This window comes from Phacochoerus africanus, chromosome 2, assembly GCF_016906955.1.
Source record: "Phacochoerus africanus isolate WHEZ1 chromosome 2, ROS_Pafr_v1, whole genome shotgun sequence".
Lineage (NCBI taxonomy): Eukaryota > Metazoa > Chordata > Mammalia > Artiodactyla > Suidae > Phacochoerus > Phacochoerus africanus.
The window spans coordinates 209159631-209176529 of record NC_062545.1 but is presented as its reverse complement, the minus strand read 5'-3'; the positions used below and the strand labels follow the sequence as shown (position 1 = coordinate 209176529).

The following is a 16899-nucleotide window of genomic DNA, read 5'->3' as shown; positions in this document are numbered from 1 at the left end:
TCAGACTAGGGCTCGAATCGGAGCTGTAGCTGCTGGCCTACACCACAGCCACAACAGCGCCAGATCTGAGCCTCATTGTGACCTACACCACAGCTCATGGCACCGTCAGATCCCTAACCCACTGAGCAAGGCCTCATAGATGCTAGTCGTGTTCGTTAACCACTGAGCCACTACAGGAACTCTGTGTACAAGTTTTTGTTAAAGTCTAGTAGTTATTTTGAATGTGTCTTTGTGTTGGATGTGCTAGGTCAGTGTTCTCAGATATGCAGTTTGTTTTTTGAAAGTGTAGATTAAAATCTTTTTGTATTTCAGAAACTTTTTCTTGAGGTATAGTTTTCAGTATTTGTTCTGTTTCTCTTGCTTTGATCTTATTCAAGGACTGCTATTATCTACATGTTGGTTATTCTTTGCCTGTTTTCAGTATTTTTGTCACTTTCTCTTGAATCATTTTGATCTGTTTCTTTTTTCTTTCTTTCTTCTTTTTTTTTTTTTTTTAGGGCCGTACCCGCAGCATATGGAGGTTCCCAGGCTAGGGTCTAATTGGAGCTGTAGCCGCCAGCCTACACCACAGCCACAGCAACACCAGATCCAAGCCATGTCTTCAGCCTACACCAGGGCTCACAGCAATGCTGGATCCTTAACCTGTTGAGTGAGACCAGGGTTTGCACCTGTGTCCTCATGGGTACTAGTTGGATTCATTTCCACTGAGCCATAATGGGATATCCTCGTTTTGAATTTTGATCTGGGTTTCTTCTTTTTTTTTGTTTTTGTTTTTGTTTAAAACTTTTACCTCTTTTTCATTTCATGTGAACTTTAAGGCATTTTTTTTTATCATGTCTATTTTTTTTTTTTTTTTTTTTTGCTTTTCAGGGCTGCACCTGCAGTATATGGAAGTTCCCAGGCTAGGGGTGGAATCAGAGCTACAGTTGCTGGCCTACACCACAACCACAGCAACGTGGGATCTGAGCTGCATCTGGCATCTACACCACAGTTCCCAGCAATGCTTGGTCCTTAACCCACTGAGCAAGGCCAGGGATTGACCTCGGATCCTTATGTATACTAGTTGGGTTCTTAACCCAGTGAGCCACAATGGGAACTCCTATCATGTGTGTTTACTCTTATGTTCCCTCTCATTTAGTCTTCATTACAGAAATGATTTTTTCTTTTATTTCTAATCCTTTCTGATCTTTGTCACCTGATTTCTGAGGTTTTCTTATTTTGATTTCTATTCTTTCATGTCTTACACCATTTTGTTAATGTCTTTTAGCTCATTTTGAAACAGTAAGTTATAATTTTCATCTGTTTTGTGGGCATGTCTTTCTGTCATTCTTTGATTTGTAAAAATCTATTCTACTCTTTACTCTCTCTCTCTCTTTTCTTTTTGGGCTTTTTAGGGCCACACCTGTGGCATATGGAGGTTCCCAGGCTAGGGGTCCAGTCAGAACTACAGCTGCTGGCCTACATCACTGCCATAGCAATGCCAGATCTGAGCCGCATCTGCAACCTACACCACAGCTCACAGCAATGCTGGATCCTTAACCTACTGAGTGAGGCCAGGGATTGAACCCACCACCTGGATTCTTTTCTGCTGTGCCGTGATGGGAACTCCCTTACTCTTTTTTTTCTTATGTTTCTATGGGACTTAACTATACTACTTTAATTTTTTTTTTTTTTTTTTTTTTAAGGACTGCACCCACAGCTTATGGAAATTCCCAGGCTAAAGGTCGAATTGGAGCAGCAGTTGCTGGCCAATGCCATAGCCACAACCACAGCAATGCCAGATCCGAGGTATGTCTGTGACCTACCCTGGATCCTTAACCCACTGAGTTGGGCCAAGGATCAAACCTAAATCCTCATGGATAATAGTCAGGTTTGTCACAGCTGAGCTGGAATAGGAACTCCACTATACTACTGTAATGTTGCTTTAAAAAAAAAAATTGCAGCTTTTTAAACATTCTATGTATTTTTTTTTTGGCTGCTCCTATGGCATGAGGAAGTTCCCAGGCCAGGGATCAAACCCTGGGTCACAGTAGTGACCCACCTCACTGCAGTGACAATGCCAGATCCTTAACTTCCTGTACCACAGGAGCGCACTAACCTTATGGAAGGTTAGTTTACCTGAACTTTGAGTAAGGATCAAGAAAGTTTTTCTAACTTCATTGAATCCTGTCTTTTGTTTGGTGGTGAATGTTAAAAACTGTGGTGGCTTGTTTTTGAGGTTTCTTAGCCCAGTTTCCTCCTACAGTTTGGTCTGGGCCATCACTTAAGCTTGTCTTTATTTCTCTTTTCCTGCTCAGTTTTTTTTTTTGCTATTTTTTTGGGCCGCTCCCGTGGCATATGGAGGTTCCCAGGCTAGGGGTCGAATTGGAGCTGTAGCCACCGGCCTACGCCAGAGGCACAGCAATGCTGGATCCGAGCTGCGTCTGCAACCTACACCACAGCTCACGGCAACGCCAGATCATCAACCCACTGAGCAAGGGCAGGAACCGAACCCGCAACCTCATGGTTCCTAGTCAGATTTGTTAACCACTGCGCCACGATGGGAACTCCTCTGCTCAGTTTTGATTCCATCCTCTGCTGATTCTCGTTAGTGTGGGGCCCTCTCTAGGAATGGGACCTCAGCAGGTCATTTATCAAAGTCCACGAGGCTTGACTGTACTAACCCTTTTAAGACTCTCTTACCATATGCCTGTTTCATGTGCCAGTTTCATCTGCTCTTAGATTGTCCTGCAGTGCCTTGCATTAACTCTCTTTCGACCCATTGGGGGTTCTTTCAGCTGCAGTCTTATTATTTCTCTCTTCTTTCTTCTCTGTAGACACCTCCGCTCCCATGCAGGTATTTTGGCTCTCAGTGGTTTGCCCTGCTTCATTTGTATTTTGTAATTCTTTTTGTTGTAAATGTTGCCCATGATTTTTAGTTTCTCTATTTAGTTACCTTAGGATTTTGATAAACTCTGTCATGAAAATTAATAAGGAAATTATAGAAAAATTAAGAGACTGGGAGTTCCCTTTGTGGCTCTGCGGTTAACGAGCCCAACTGTTATCCATGAGGACACAGGTTCAATCCTTGTCCTTGCTCAGTGAGTTAAGGATCTGGTGTTGCTGTGAGCTGTGGTATAGGTCGCATATGCGGCTTGGATCCCATGTTGCTGTGGCTATGGCGTAGGCCGGCAACTGTAGCTCTGATTCGACCTCTAGCCTGGGAACCTCCATGTGCTGCAGGTGCAGCCCTAAAAAGATCCAAAAAAAAAAAAAAAGGCTATAAAAGGTATACACAGGGCTGGTATGAGAATCCATTTTTTTTTTTTTTATTTTGCATGTCACTTTTTCTTTTCTCTTCTTAACACTGAAAGAACATTTTCAAACATCTTATCCATACTAGTTTTCTAATGTGTCACAAGTTACCACAAACTTAGTGGCTTAAAACAATCCTTATTTATTATTTCTGTAGGTCAGGAGTCTGGGTGCCACTTCAGTGGCCGTCTGTGCAGAGTTTCACTCAGTTGCAGTCAAGGTGCTGCTGGCTGTGTTCTCATCTGGAGGCTTGACTGGAAAGAATCTGCTCCCCGGTTCATTCAGGTTATTGGCAGAATTTATTTCCTGTTGGCATCTGTGTGACCAAAGGATCCAACTTTTTCCTTCTTGTGGAGTGGAGGCTGCTTGCTGTTCACTGCCATGTGGCCTTCTCCATAGGCATTTCAGAGCATGACAGCTTCTTCTGGACCAGCCGGAGGTTGTCTGTCACTTCCAGTTGGCTAAGACAGAGTCTTATATAACATACTGTAATCATGGGAGTGTAGCCTGTTACCTTTGCCATATTCTTTTTTTTTTTTTTTTTTGGTCTTTTTGCTATTTCTTTGGGCTGCTTCTGCGGTATATGGAGGTTCCCAGGTTAGGGGTCTAATCGGAGCTGTAGCCGCTGGCCTACGCCAGAGCCACAGCAACTCGGGATCCGAGCTGCGTCTGCAACCTACACCACAGCTCACGGCAACGCCGGATCGTTAACCCACTGAGCAAGGGCAGGGACCGAACCCGCAACCTCATGGTTCCTAGTCGGATTCGTTAACCACTGTGCCACGACGGGAACTCCCCTTTGCCATATTCTTTTGCTTAGAAGTAAGTCATAGGTTCTGCCTCCAGTCAAGTAGAGGGGATTATACAAGAGAGAAGCAGCAGGGTGCAGAGATCACGGGCGCTGGTTGCCTTCTACATTATCTGTGCAATGGTCTGGAATCAGTGAAGCTTGTGCCTGAGCTGTAGAAGATACTTTCTGTCTAGAAAACCATTTAAGATTTAATTTAACCATGTTACATACCAAAATAATGCACTTAAAAATGATAGTTATCTTCGGTTTAGCTTTATTGAAAAAGCTATATTAAAATCTGTTAAACTACCTCTTTTGCCCCCAAGATCTAAACAAAACAAAAAAACAAAGACATTGTTAAGGCCCTGAGTAAATAAATTCTTTTCCTGGGGGTAAGTAGAGATTCTACTTGTGCCTCTAATGACGTGTGTGTGTGTGTATGTGTGTGTATTTAATCCTTTTCACAAAAATAGAAACATTTTTAATATATGCTTTTGAACCTTGGATATTACTCTGAAGTGTAGAAGAGTCCTTTCTAGGTTGTAACTCTTTTGCTTCCATTCTGAAGGCAGTTTCCCTGGAGTCTGAGCTTTGGGGGCATGGTGGTAAGATGAAAAGATTCTGGGACTCAGTATCAGAAGAGCTTGATTGAGTCCTGGTGTCCCCTACTTAGTAGCTGACTGGCCTTAGGCAAGCCATTTATGCCTCTGAATCGGATGAGTTTCCTTAGTTGAAGTGAGGATAATAAACCTCAAGTAAGGTAATTTATGGTTTAACTGTATTAACAGTGACCTTGTAGAAAGAGCATTGAACTTTGGATCGTTATGAGTTGTAATTTTGGTCTTATAACTATGTGCTTTTGACAAATTACTCCTAATTTCTGTGTCTTACTTTTCTTTGTTGAAAAATGGGATAAACTTCATGTTGCACTGTTGTAAGTATCAGAGTTCTATACTGTAAGTTCCAAATACAGTGCTTGTTACTGTACTTGGTGTTCAATAAATTAATGAAAGTGGTATCAGTTTGTCTACCCCTATTCCCAAAGAAGTCTTTTTTTGTTTCTTAAACAAAACAAAACAAAAAACTAGTTTTTTTTAAACAAAACAAAAAACTAGTTTTTTTTTTTTTTAAACAAAACAAAAACTAGTCTTTTTTTTTTTTTTTTTTTAAATACTCAGATCTGTGGCATATGGGAATTCCTAGGCTAGGGGTCAAATCGGAGCTGCTGACCTACACCACAGCCATGGAAATACCTGTGCCACAGCTTTTGGCAAATACCAGATCCTTAACCTACTGAACAAGGCCAGGGATTGAATCTGCATCCTCATGGAGATAGTGTCGGGTTCTTAACCCAATGAGCCACAACGGGAATTCCCAAAACTTAGTCTTTTAGGATTCTGGAGAAATGGAACTTTTCCTTCCATCTCTTTGTCCATCCTCTTTTTCCTAGGTCAAACTATTTTTCTATGACCTATCTGAATCACTGTTTTAAAGGTCTCTTTTGAGTTCCCGTTGTGGCTCAGTTGTTAACGAATGCAACTAGGAATCATGAGGTTGTGGGTTCGATCCCTGGCCTTGTTCAGTGAGTTAAGGATCCACCGTTGCCATGGGCTGTGGTGTAGATTGCAGACCTGGTTTGGATCCTGCATTGCTGTGGCTCTGGCGTAGGCCGGCATCTACAGCTCAGATTCGACCCCTAGCCTGGGAGCTTCCATATGCCAAGGGAGCGGCCCTAGAAAAGGCAAAAAACCAAAAAGTCAAAAAAAAAAAAAAATCTCTTTGCGTTTGGCTGGAGGAGTATTTAATTAGTTCTCAGTACCGTGGGTTGAGTCTACATATCAGTTGAGTCCCTTTTCTTTCTTTCTTTTTTTTTTGTCTTTTTGCTATTTCTTGGGCCGCTCCCGTGGCATATGGAGGTTCCCAGGCTAGGGGTCCAATTGGAGCTGTAGTCTCCAGCCTACCCCAGAGCCACAACAACGTGGGATCCGAGCCGCGTCTGCAACCTACACCACAGCTCACGGCAACGCCGGATTGTTAACCCACTGAGCAAGGGCAGGGACCGAACCCGCAACCGCATGGTTCCTAGTCGGATTCGTTAACCACTGCGCCACGACGGGAACTCCAGTCCCTTTTCTTTCATTGGTTTCTCTCAGGGTTATTTATTGGGAGCTGAGACAGAGCAGTTTCAAACTTTTTTTTTTGTCTTTTAGCTCTCCTGGTACACCTATAATTTCACAAAACAATTCATTTATTACATCTTTAGCCCAGACCAAATTACACCAAGTACAGCCTACTCCTTTCCTTTTTCAGGGATCATTATATTTTCTCAGAGGGTTTGTGTTAAAGTGATAGAAACTGACAGTAACTGTGCACTGTATATGTGCTGTATATATTATTTTCTCTCAAGTATATGAAATTGATATAGTTATCTCCTTCTAATGGTTGAGGAAACAAGCTTAGAGAGTTTAAGTGACTTTCCCATGGCCACATGCTTGTAAGATACTTATTGGAATCCTAGCTCAGATCTCTCTGAGGCCAAATCTCATGGTCTTCCTTAGGATAATGGACTTCTATTGGGGAATACCAAAAGACACTTGTGAGAATTTCATTTTTGTGTCTCCTTGGACTCAGTTCATTATTACTATCTCCCAGGTTAAAATGTTTACCCAGACGTTCCTTAATACTGTGGTAAAGTAACTTACTTTAAAGGTTGACTGTGTAATGTGAGGTATCTTCCACAGAAGAGCATTCCAGAGAGAAGGCCAAGACAAATGACACATAGTCTCTTCCTCCTTTCTCTTCTGTCACTTGGCCAAAGGCCTTTGAAAATTATCTTAAGATCTTTTATATGGCAGTACCTTGGCCTCTTTGTAACATTGCATACAAGTATCTCATTTAGGAGTTCTCTTGTGGCACAGCAGTTTGAGGATCTGGCATTGTCACTGTGGTGGCTTGGGTTTATGATGTGGTGCAAATTTGATCCCTGGCCTGGGAACTTCCGCATGCTGTGGGGATGGCTAAAAGAAAAAATCTCATGAAAAAGACTTTGGGGATCCAGAAACATCCCTAGAATTCATTTTCTTTCCAACTGAATTCTTCGCCTTAGGAATAGGCACTGCTTACCTCTCTTCCAGTTTAAGAACAGTTTCTCACTTGTTAATTTTTATTTGAGAAATTAAAATAATGGGATTAGTTTAATTCTTTTTTTTTTGGTCTTTTTTGTCTTTTTGCCTTTTCTAGGGTCGCTCCCGCGGCATATGGAGGTTCCCAGGCAAGGAGTCTAATCAGAGCTATAGCCGCCGGCCTAGCCAGAGCCACAGCAACGTGGGATCTGAGCCGTGTCTGCAACCTACACCACAGCTCATGGCAACGTCAGATCCTTAACCCACTGGACAAGGCCAGGGATCGAACCTGCAACCTCATGGTTCCTAGTTGGATTCATTAACCACTGAGCCACGACGGGAACTCCAGTTTAATTCTTACAAGAAGAAATATCTAATATTTTATTATATCTGTTTCTAATTTTTTAAAAGAAATAAAACATTGTACTTCTAAAAAATACAAGTATTAGAATGCCCTTGTGGTACACTGGGTTAAAGATCTGGTGTGGTCACTGCAGCAGCTCAGACACTTTGTTATCACTTTTTTTGCTGTGGTGAGGGTTTGATCCTTGGCTCAGGAACTTCTATATACCAGGGGTGTGGCCACACACACACACACAATTTACCTGTTTTTCAGAGAATAAAAAGATAGAAATAAGCTGAATTAGAAGAGAAAAATCACTCACAGTCTCAAGACTCAAATAACTAATGTTATATTGTTTACTATTTTAACAGACTTTAGCCCGTGTAACGTATAAGCCACAGACATCTTGGACAGTTTTAATCATCAATAACAAAGTATATCATTAAGTAACAGTGGATTATTTTGAAAGAGTTGGAAGACTTGTCATGAGTTTAAACACTTCAAGCAATACCCCTGGTGATATCCAAAGGTAAGCCTCTAGTCTCTTCCTCTAGTTAAGGAATACTTTTGGTTGCTGGGAGCTGGGGATGCTTGTAAGAATTCTCGTGGAATGGTAAGGGAAGTAGAAATTTCATGGAACTGGAGGAGCAGGAATGGTGCCTCATAGGAACCAGAACTGGATCTGGAGACTTTGTCTCTTTGTACTGTTTTGTTAACTCAGTGTACAGAAGTCAGTGTCTGTACTTTCTCTGGTCCCTAGAGACTTGCTTACTCTTTTCCACTTTTCTAAATCCTTTCTTTTGCTTATTCACATTTCTGTGTGGTCATTTCTTGGCTTGTCATAACTCTGTGGCTGTTTCCTCTTTTTATCCTCATTGCCCCAACTCTGATTCATAACTGTTGGTTTAAGATCTTATTGCTAACTGCTTCTTTACTTGGAATTTACCTTCCTTTTTTCTTTTTTTCTTTTTAGGGCTGAACCCAAGACATATGGAAGTTTCCAGGCTAAGGGTTGAATTGGAGCTGCAGTAGCTGGCGTAAGCCACAGCTATAGCAACACCAGATCTGAGCCTTACCTGCAATCTATGCTGCAGCTTGCAGCAACCCCACTGAGTGAGGTCAGGGATTGCACCTGCATCCTCACGGAGACAATGTTTGGTCCTTAACCATTGAGCCACAACTGGAACTCCAGATTTTATATTCTAAGTATTGTTATTGCTCATCTTTTTTATACCATTCATATCTGCCTTTGGGTAAGGTGCCTGCCTGTGGTTTATCCACATCTGATGTGACTAATAAAAAACTTTGAGTCCAGGAATTCCCATCGTGGCTCAGTGGAAACCAATCTAACTGGTATCCATGAGGATGCAAGTTTAATCCCTGGCCTTGTTCAAGTGGGTTAAAGATCCTGCGTTGCTGTGAGCTGTGGTGTAGGTCGCAGATGTGGCTTGGATCTGGTGTTGCTGTGGCTGTGGCCAGTGGCTACAACTCTGATTCGACCCCTAGCCTGGCTTCATATGCTGTGGGCGTGGCCCTAAAAAGACAAAAGATAAAAAAACAAAACAATTAGGGTTGTTTTTTGTTTTTTTGTTTTGTTTTGTTTTGTTTTTTGGCCATACACATGGTGTGTGGCTGTTCCCAGGCCAGGGATTGAACCCGAGCCACAGTATCGACTCAGGCTGCTGCAGTGACAACACCAGATCGGTAACAAGAGAACTTGTTGTGCCACAAGAGAACTCTGGGTTGTATCTTATTTAAGTTTTCTTTTTTTGTTATCTCTTTTAAATATATTGTACAGAAGCAATGGGGGTGTGTGTATGTGGAGATAGTCCTTGCTCTCGTTTAGCTTGAGAAGAATTGATCTTGAGCACCTGTTCAGCAAGGACATATGAGTGGGACAAGCACCATTACTAACATGTACTTCACCTTGTAAATAGGATTTGCTGTATAAACATTTTCCACCTGTCTTTTGGAATGACCTTAAATCCTTTCTGGAGCAAGATAGAGAATAAATTAATAGAACATAAACATTTTCTTTGCTAACATTTTTTTTCTGAAAAAAAGGATTTTTTCTTTTATCAAATGTTGCAAGGGTTAAGAGTGAGGTCTTATCAGCTGGTTTCCCATTACTATGGTCAGAAGATGGTTCAAAAACTGCTAAATAGTAGTTCCCTTCTGGTGCAGCAGGTTGGGGATCTGGCTTTGTTGCTGCTGTTGTTCGGCTTGCTGCTGTAGTGTGGGTTTGGTCCCTGGCCCAGGAACTTCAGCATGCTGTGGGCACAGCCAAAAAACAAAAACAAAAACACCAAAACTGCTAAGTAGAGTATCTTCAAGCTTCCTTCTTGTTCTGATATCCTATTTTATACGTGTGTGTGTGTGTATATATGCATAGATATGTATACTTTAATGCAGATAATGCATGTGTTTTTAGAAAAATTAAAAAAAACACATATGAATAAAACAATGAAACTGTTTATAATCCTACCATCTAAGAGTTAACTATTGGGAATTACCTTGTGGTGCAGTGGGTTAAAGATCTGGCATTGTTACTGCAGCAGCCTCGGTTGCTGCTATGGCATGGGTCAAATCCCTGACTCAAGAACTTCCATATGCCCTAGGTGTGGCCAAAGAAAGCAAACAAAAAAAAGAGTTAACTACCAACAGTATTTTTTTTTTGTCTTTTGCCTTTTTTTGTTGTTGTTGTTGTTGCCAACAGTATTTTGATACTTGCTTGCCCAGACCTTTTCTTGTGAACATATAAATGTGTTGTATAAATATATATTTAAGAAATTGGAATAATATTTCACATTATTTAGTATCTTGCTTTTTCACTTTGGCCCAGATTATATTCATGTAATTTATTTGGCCACAGTGTGCAGCAGCTTGATGTGAAGATTTCAGTTCCCAGACCAGGGATTGAACCCAGGCCACAGTGGTGGAATTGCTGAATCCTAACCACTAGACCACTGGAGAACTCTTAACATCTGTCATTATTTTTAATGGCTAAATTACTCTTCAGAATTCTAGAATCTGGATAAATGAAGTTACTTAAACTCTGTTCTTTACCACTAATCTACTTTCTGTTTCTATAACTTTGCCTTTCTTGAACAATTCATATAAATGGAGTCCTGTAACATGTGGTCATTTGTGTCTGACTTTTTTCACTAGGCATGTTCTTCAGATTTGTCCCATTGTAGCATGTGCTAATACTTTTTTTATTTTTATTTTTATTTTGGCCAGGCTCACGGTATGTGGAAGTTCCTGGGCCAGGGATAAAAACACAACCACAGCAGTAACCCAAGCTCCTGCAGTGAAAATGCTGGGTCCCTAACCCACTGTACCACTACAGATCTCCAGTACTTTGTTTCTTTTTATTGCTGAATATTATTCTATTTTATGGATTTTACTACATCTTGGTTATCCATTCTCCAGTTGATGGATATTTGGGTTGTTTCCACATTTTGGCTATAATGAATAATGCTGCTATGAACATTTGTGTACAAGTCTTTCTGTGGACATACAATTTCATTTTTCTTGGGTAGATTCTTAGGAGCGCCATTACTTTATCAAAGTAAATATATGTTAAAAATTTCAAGAAACCACCAGATTATATTCTAAAGTGGCTCTACCATTTTATATTTCCACCAGCAATGTATAAGAGTTGTAAGTTTCTCCACATACTCACCAACACTTGTTCTTTTCTAACTTTTTGACTATATCCATTCTAGTGTGTGTAAAGTGGTTTGCCATTGTGATTTTTTTTTAAAGGGCTGCACCTGTGGCATATGGAGGTCCCAGGCTAGGGGTCAAATGGAGCTGTAACTGCCAGCCTATGCCACAGCCACAGCAACGCCAGATCTGAGATACGTCTGGGATCTACATCATAGCTCAGGGCAACACTGGATCCTTAACCGACTGAGTGAGGCCAGGGATCAAACCTGCGTCCTCGTGGATGCTAGTCAGATTCATTTCTGCTTCACCTGCCTGTGCTTTTTTGGACGTTTGTATATCTCCATTGGTGAAAAGCCTATTCAGATCTTTTGCCCAATTCTAAATTAGATTATTTGTCATTTTGTTATTGACCTTTAAGAATTTTTTATGTATTCTGGATACAAGTCTTTCATCAGATATATAATTTGCAAATGTTTTCTCCCCTATGTTGGCTTGACTTCATTTTCTTAATAATGTCTTTTGAAGTTCAAAAGTTATTAATTTTTATGAAGTTCAATTCTTTTTCTTTATGAATTGTGCTTTTGGTTTCATGTCTAAGAAAACTTTACCTCACTTAACATCGTGAAGATTTTTCTCCTCTTTTATTTTAGAAATTTTATAATTTTAGTTCTTACATTTAGGTCTGTGCTCCATGTTAAGTTATTTTTTAATGTCTGTTGTGAGGCAAGGCTATAAATTTACCTTTTTGTCTGTGGATATCAGTTGTTTTAGTACCTCTTGTTGATGAGATTATCTTTTCCCCAATGAGTTGCCTTGACACTTTCATTGAAAATTAATTGACTCCGTTGAGTGGCGCAGCGGAAATGAATCTGACTAGGAACCGTGAGGTTGCGGGTTTGATCCCTGGCCTCGCTCAGAGGGTTAAGGATCCGGTGTTGCCATGAGCTGTGGTGTAGGTCACAGATGCGGTGCGGATCTGGTGCTGTGGCTGTAGCATAGGCTGGCAGCTGCAGCTCTGATTTGACCCCTAGCCTGAGAACTTCCATATGCCACGAGTGTGGCCCTTAAAAAAAAACCAACAACAAATTGATTAATTGACTGTGTATGTACATATATATGCATTTATTTCTCTAGTCTCAATTCTGGTACATGTCTGCTCTTAGCTCTACACTGTTTTGATTTCTGTAGGTTTTTGTTAAGTTTTGAATTTAGGAGGTGCAAGTCCTCCTGTTTGTTCTTCTTAAAGATTATTTTGTTTTTTCCGAGTCTTTTGCTTTTCCATATAAATTTTAGGGTCAGTTTATCAATTTCTGCAAACAAAAAGTCTGCTGGGATTTTGGTGGTTAATACGTTCAATCTGTAGATCAATTTGGGGAAAATGGCTGCCTTAAAATACTAGTCTTCAAATAAATTTGAATGTGAAATGTTTTTTCATTTATTTAGGTGCTCAATTTATTTCAACAATAATTTGTACTTTTCATTGTAGAAGTCTTGCACATCTTTTGTTAAATTTAAATATTTGAATAAAATTTAATAAAATATTTAAATAAAACAAATATTTAATATAAACATTCAAATAAAATTTAATAAAATATTTAAAATTAAGTATTTAAAGATCTAAATCTGTTTTATACATTGTGATATTATTATAAGTGGAATTATTTTTTAAATTTAGTTTTTGGATTATTTATGGCTAGTGTTTAGAAATGTGATAGGATTTTTGTATGTTGATCTTATATTCTATGACCATGCTGAAATTGTTTTTTAGTTCTGGTCTTTTTGCTTCTTAATGGATTTCTTAGAATAATCTTTAAGGATCTTGTCCTTTGTAATTAAGAACAGTTTTACCTCTTCCCTTCCAGTATTTCTTTTCTTTCTTGTATTTGAGACTGATTATACTGCCTAGAAGCTTCAGTACAGTTTTGAGTAGAAGTATTGATAGCAGACATCTTTGTCTTGTTCCTAGTCTTAGGGGAAGTTTTCAGTGTTTGACCATTAAGTACGATGCTACTTGTTGGAGGTTTTTCATAAAGGCCCTTTGTCATATTGATGAAAGTTCTTTGTATTTCTAGTTTGTGAGAGCTTTTTTTTTTATCATGAATGGGTGTTGTATTTTGTCAAATGATTTTTCTCTATCTATAGAGATGGTCGTGTAGTTTTTGTCCTTTGTTTCAGTAAAACGGTATATTACATCAATTGATTTTCAGACATTAAACCAGTTTTTTGGGGGAGGATAAATCCCAATTAGTGATACTATATAATCCTTATAAGATGTTCCTGGATTTGGTTTGCTAATGTTTTGTTTAGGATTTTTTTATACCTCCACTCATGAAAGATATTAGTTTATAATCTTCCTTTCTTGTGTGGTCTGTCCCATTTTGGTTTTAGGGAATGCTGGACTCATTAGCTAACATTAGGTGATATTATTGGGGGAAATGTTTCCTCCCCTGCTAACGCGAGGCTTGGTATTATTTCTTCTTCATAGTTTGATAGAATTTACTAGAGAAACAATCTGGACTTGGACTTGCTCTATGGTTAGATTTTTAAAATTATTAATTCAGGGAGTTCCCATCATGGCTCAGCATATGAACCTGTCTCATATTCATGAGGATGCGGGTTTGACCCTTGGCCTTGCTCAGTGTGTTAAGGATCCAGCATTGCCGTGAGCTGTGGTGTAGGCTGGCAGCTGCAGCTCTAATTTGACCCTTAGCCTGAGAACTTCCATATGCCACAGGTGTGGCCCTAAAAACACACAAAAAAATTAATTCAGTACTATTTATTAATGGGTCTATTCAAATTTTCTATTTCTTTTTGAGTTACTTTTGGTAATATCTATCTTTTCAGGAATTTATCTGTTCTATTTAAATTGCCTAACCTGTTGGCATAAATTTGTTCATGATGTTCATTATAATCCTTTTAGGTTAGTGGTGCCATTACCTCTTTCATTTTTTATTTTTATAATTTGAGTTTCTTCTCTTTTTTTCTTTGTCTCTCTAACCAAAGGTTTATCAAGTTTATTGATCTTTTTTTAAAGAACCAAATTTTGTTTTCATTGATTCTCTATTGTTTTTAGTCTTTTTTTTTTTTTTTTTTTTTTTTTTTACTTTTTAGGGCTGCACTTGAGGCATATCGAGGTTCCCAGGCTAGGGGTCTAATCAGAGCTACAGCTGCTGGCCTATACCACAGCCACAGCAATGCCAAATCTGAGCAGTGTCTGAGACATACACCACAGCTCATGGCAACGCCAGATCCTTAACCCACTTAGTGAGGCCAGGAATCGAATTTGAGTCCTCATGGACCTTAGTCTGGCTCGTTAACTGCTGAGCCATGAGGGGAACTCCTATTTTTTTTTTAAAATTAATTTATTTATTTTTGTCTTTCTGTCTTTTCTATGGCCACACCTGTGGCATTTGGAGGTTCCCAGGCTAGGGTCCAATCAGAGCTGTAGCCACCGGCCTACACCAGAGCCACAGTAACACGGGATCTGAGCTGCATCTGCGACCCACACCACAGCCCATGGCAATGCCGGATCTTCAACCCACCCAGTGAGGCCAGGGATCAAACCCGCAACCTCATGGTTCCTAGTTGGATTCATTAACCACTGAGTCATGACCGGAACTCCAGAACTCCTACTTTAGTCTTACTTTTAAAAAATTAAAATTACATATGCACATTATTTAAAGACTAATTATTCTACAAGGCTTACTTACTGCTCTTAGGAAAAAATAGCAGAATTTATTACCTTGACACAAATAACTTTCTTCATCCCTAGAAAATCAGTCGTTTTCAACTGAGATGGGTTTTTATTTTTATGTATATTTACTTATTTTTTTCTTTTGGCTGTACCTGCAGCATATGCAAATTCCCAGACCAGGGATCATACTTGAGTCATAGCAGTGTCAATGCTGAATCCTTAACTGCTAGGCCACCAGGAAACTCTTGAGAGGGGTGTTTTTTAAAACCCGTATTTCTTTAGGAAATTTTTTTATATTACTATTTGATTTTTTAGCCATTATCTACTGACTTTCCACTACAGAAGATTCATAATTTAGTTTTAATTCATGCTTGCCTCCTTTTTCTAGTCTTTCTACATTTAGTGATGTATAATCTTGGTTAGATTAGTTATTCAATGTTTACATTATTATGTAATTATGAAAACCTCCCAGTTGATCCGTGTAGTAGTATTTCTCTCTCTTATACATTTTGTTTTTCTTGGATTTAATTGTTATTTCATTTATTGTTTACTTGGCTTAATTTCCATGAACTTATGAATTCAACTTTATATTCTGATCACGATTTATAAATCTCTCATTATGTTCACATAGTTGATGTGTTCAGTTGGTTTGTTTTCATCTTCTTAAAGAAATCACTCCTGGAGATGCTGGCCAGTTCATTTGGGACAAATTGCCTTTTATATGATTTGCTTACATAGTTGTAACTGGGTGCTTCCTTTCATCACTATCTTAGACAGTCCTTTGTTGTGTTCTTGTCTAGAATATCCTACTTCTGAAATCCATGTCTTTCTCTCTCAGTGCGGGTCCTTATTTTGGTGAAACAAATCTAATAGCCCCTTGAGAAAGTTCATTGTAAGTAAATGTTTTGACGTCTTGTAGATCTGAAATAACCTTTCTCATCCTCTTTTTTTTTTTTTTTTCCAAACCATATGGAAGTTCCTAGCCTAGGGGTCCAATCGGAGCTGCAGGCCCATCAACGCAGGATCTGAGCTGTGTCTGCGACCTACAGTATGGCTCATGGCATTGCTGTATCTTTAACCCCCTGAGCGAAGCTGGGGATCAAACCCACATCCTCATGGATACTAGTCGGGTTTGTAACCTCCTGAGCCGCAGCAGGAACTCCCATCTCTGTCATACTCTTCTTTGAATGATAACTTGTTGGGCATAAAATTCTAAGTTGGAAATTATTTTCTCTTGGAACTTTTTCAGACATCAGGGAAGTTTTTCTTTTACACTTATTTAGTTTTTCATTTCTTAGTTTGTGTTTTTTGATTTCCAAGAGCTCTTTTTTTGTTCTATGAGTATTTCTTTTTTAATAATGTCCAGTTTTTGTTTTGTGGATTTTTTTTTATTCTCCCCCATTTTTCTGAGGATATTAATTTTTTTCTTTCTCTTTTTTTAAAATTATCTTTCCCCTGCATAATCTTTGACTACTCCACCTCCCTCCCCCAAACTTCCTTGTGATCTCTTGTCTTTCTTATTAGATGCTTCTTAACTTCTGGTGATCCTTGGCTCTCTGTTTATATTTAAAATTAGAGACCTAAAACGATGATTGGAAGCTCATTGTGTGAGGCATTTTCTGTAGAGTGGTCTGGTTAAGCTGTTTTGCCAAAGAACCCTCAGCATCTTTAGGTCTTTTTCAACTTGCTGATTAGACTCTCCAGGGAAGATCTTCTAGTCTCTGCTTTAGCTGCCATTGTTGTAACAGGCAAGAAGTGTTAGAAACCAGGGATATCATTTATTATATAATTTTTGGGCAGCCATATCCGAGGCATGCAGAAGTTTCCGGGCCAGGGATTGCATCCACACCACAGCTATAACTAGAGCCATAGCAGTGGCAATGCCTGGTTCATTCCCACTGAGCTACCAGGAAACTCCTATTATATAACCTTTTACTGGAATCTCTTGTTTTTGGTATAGAACCTTTACCCATTTGTGTTTTAT

The 16899-nt window shown here is 39.4% G+C and overlaps 1 protein-coding gene across 4 annotated transcripts in view; it reads left to right on the top strand.

Annotated features, from left to right (window-relative positions):
- The window catches only part of CCDC171 (coiled-coil domain containing 171), a 356155-nt gene that overhangs the window by 4242 nt on the left and 335014 nt on the right, over nucleotides 1-16899 (top strand). For all 4 annotated transcript variants that reach the window (XM_047767619.1, XM_047767618.1, XM_047767620.1 and 1 more), the window contains one exon: nucleotides 7921-8078. In XM_047767619.1, the coding sequence (XP_047623575.1) occupies nucleotides 8035-8078 (44 nt within the window). In that variant the 5' untranslated portion in view covers nucleotides 7921-8034. The remainder of the gene's footprint in view (nucleotides 1-7920; nucleotides 8079-16899) is intronic.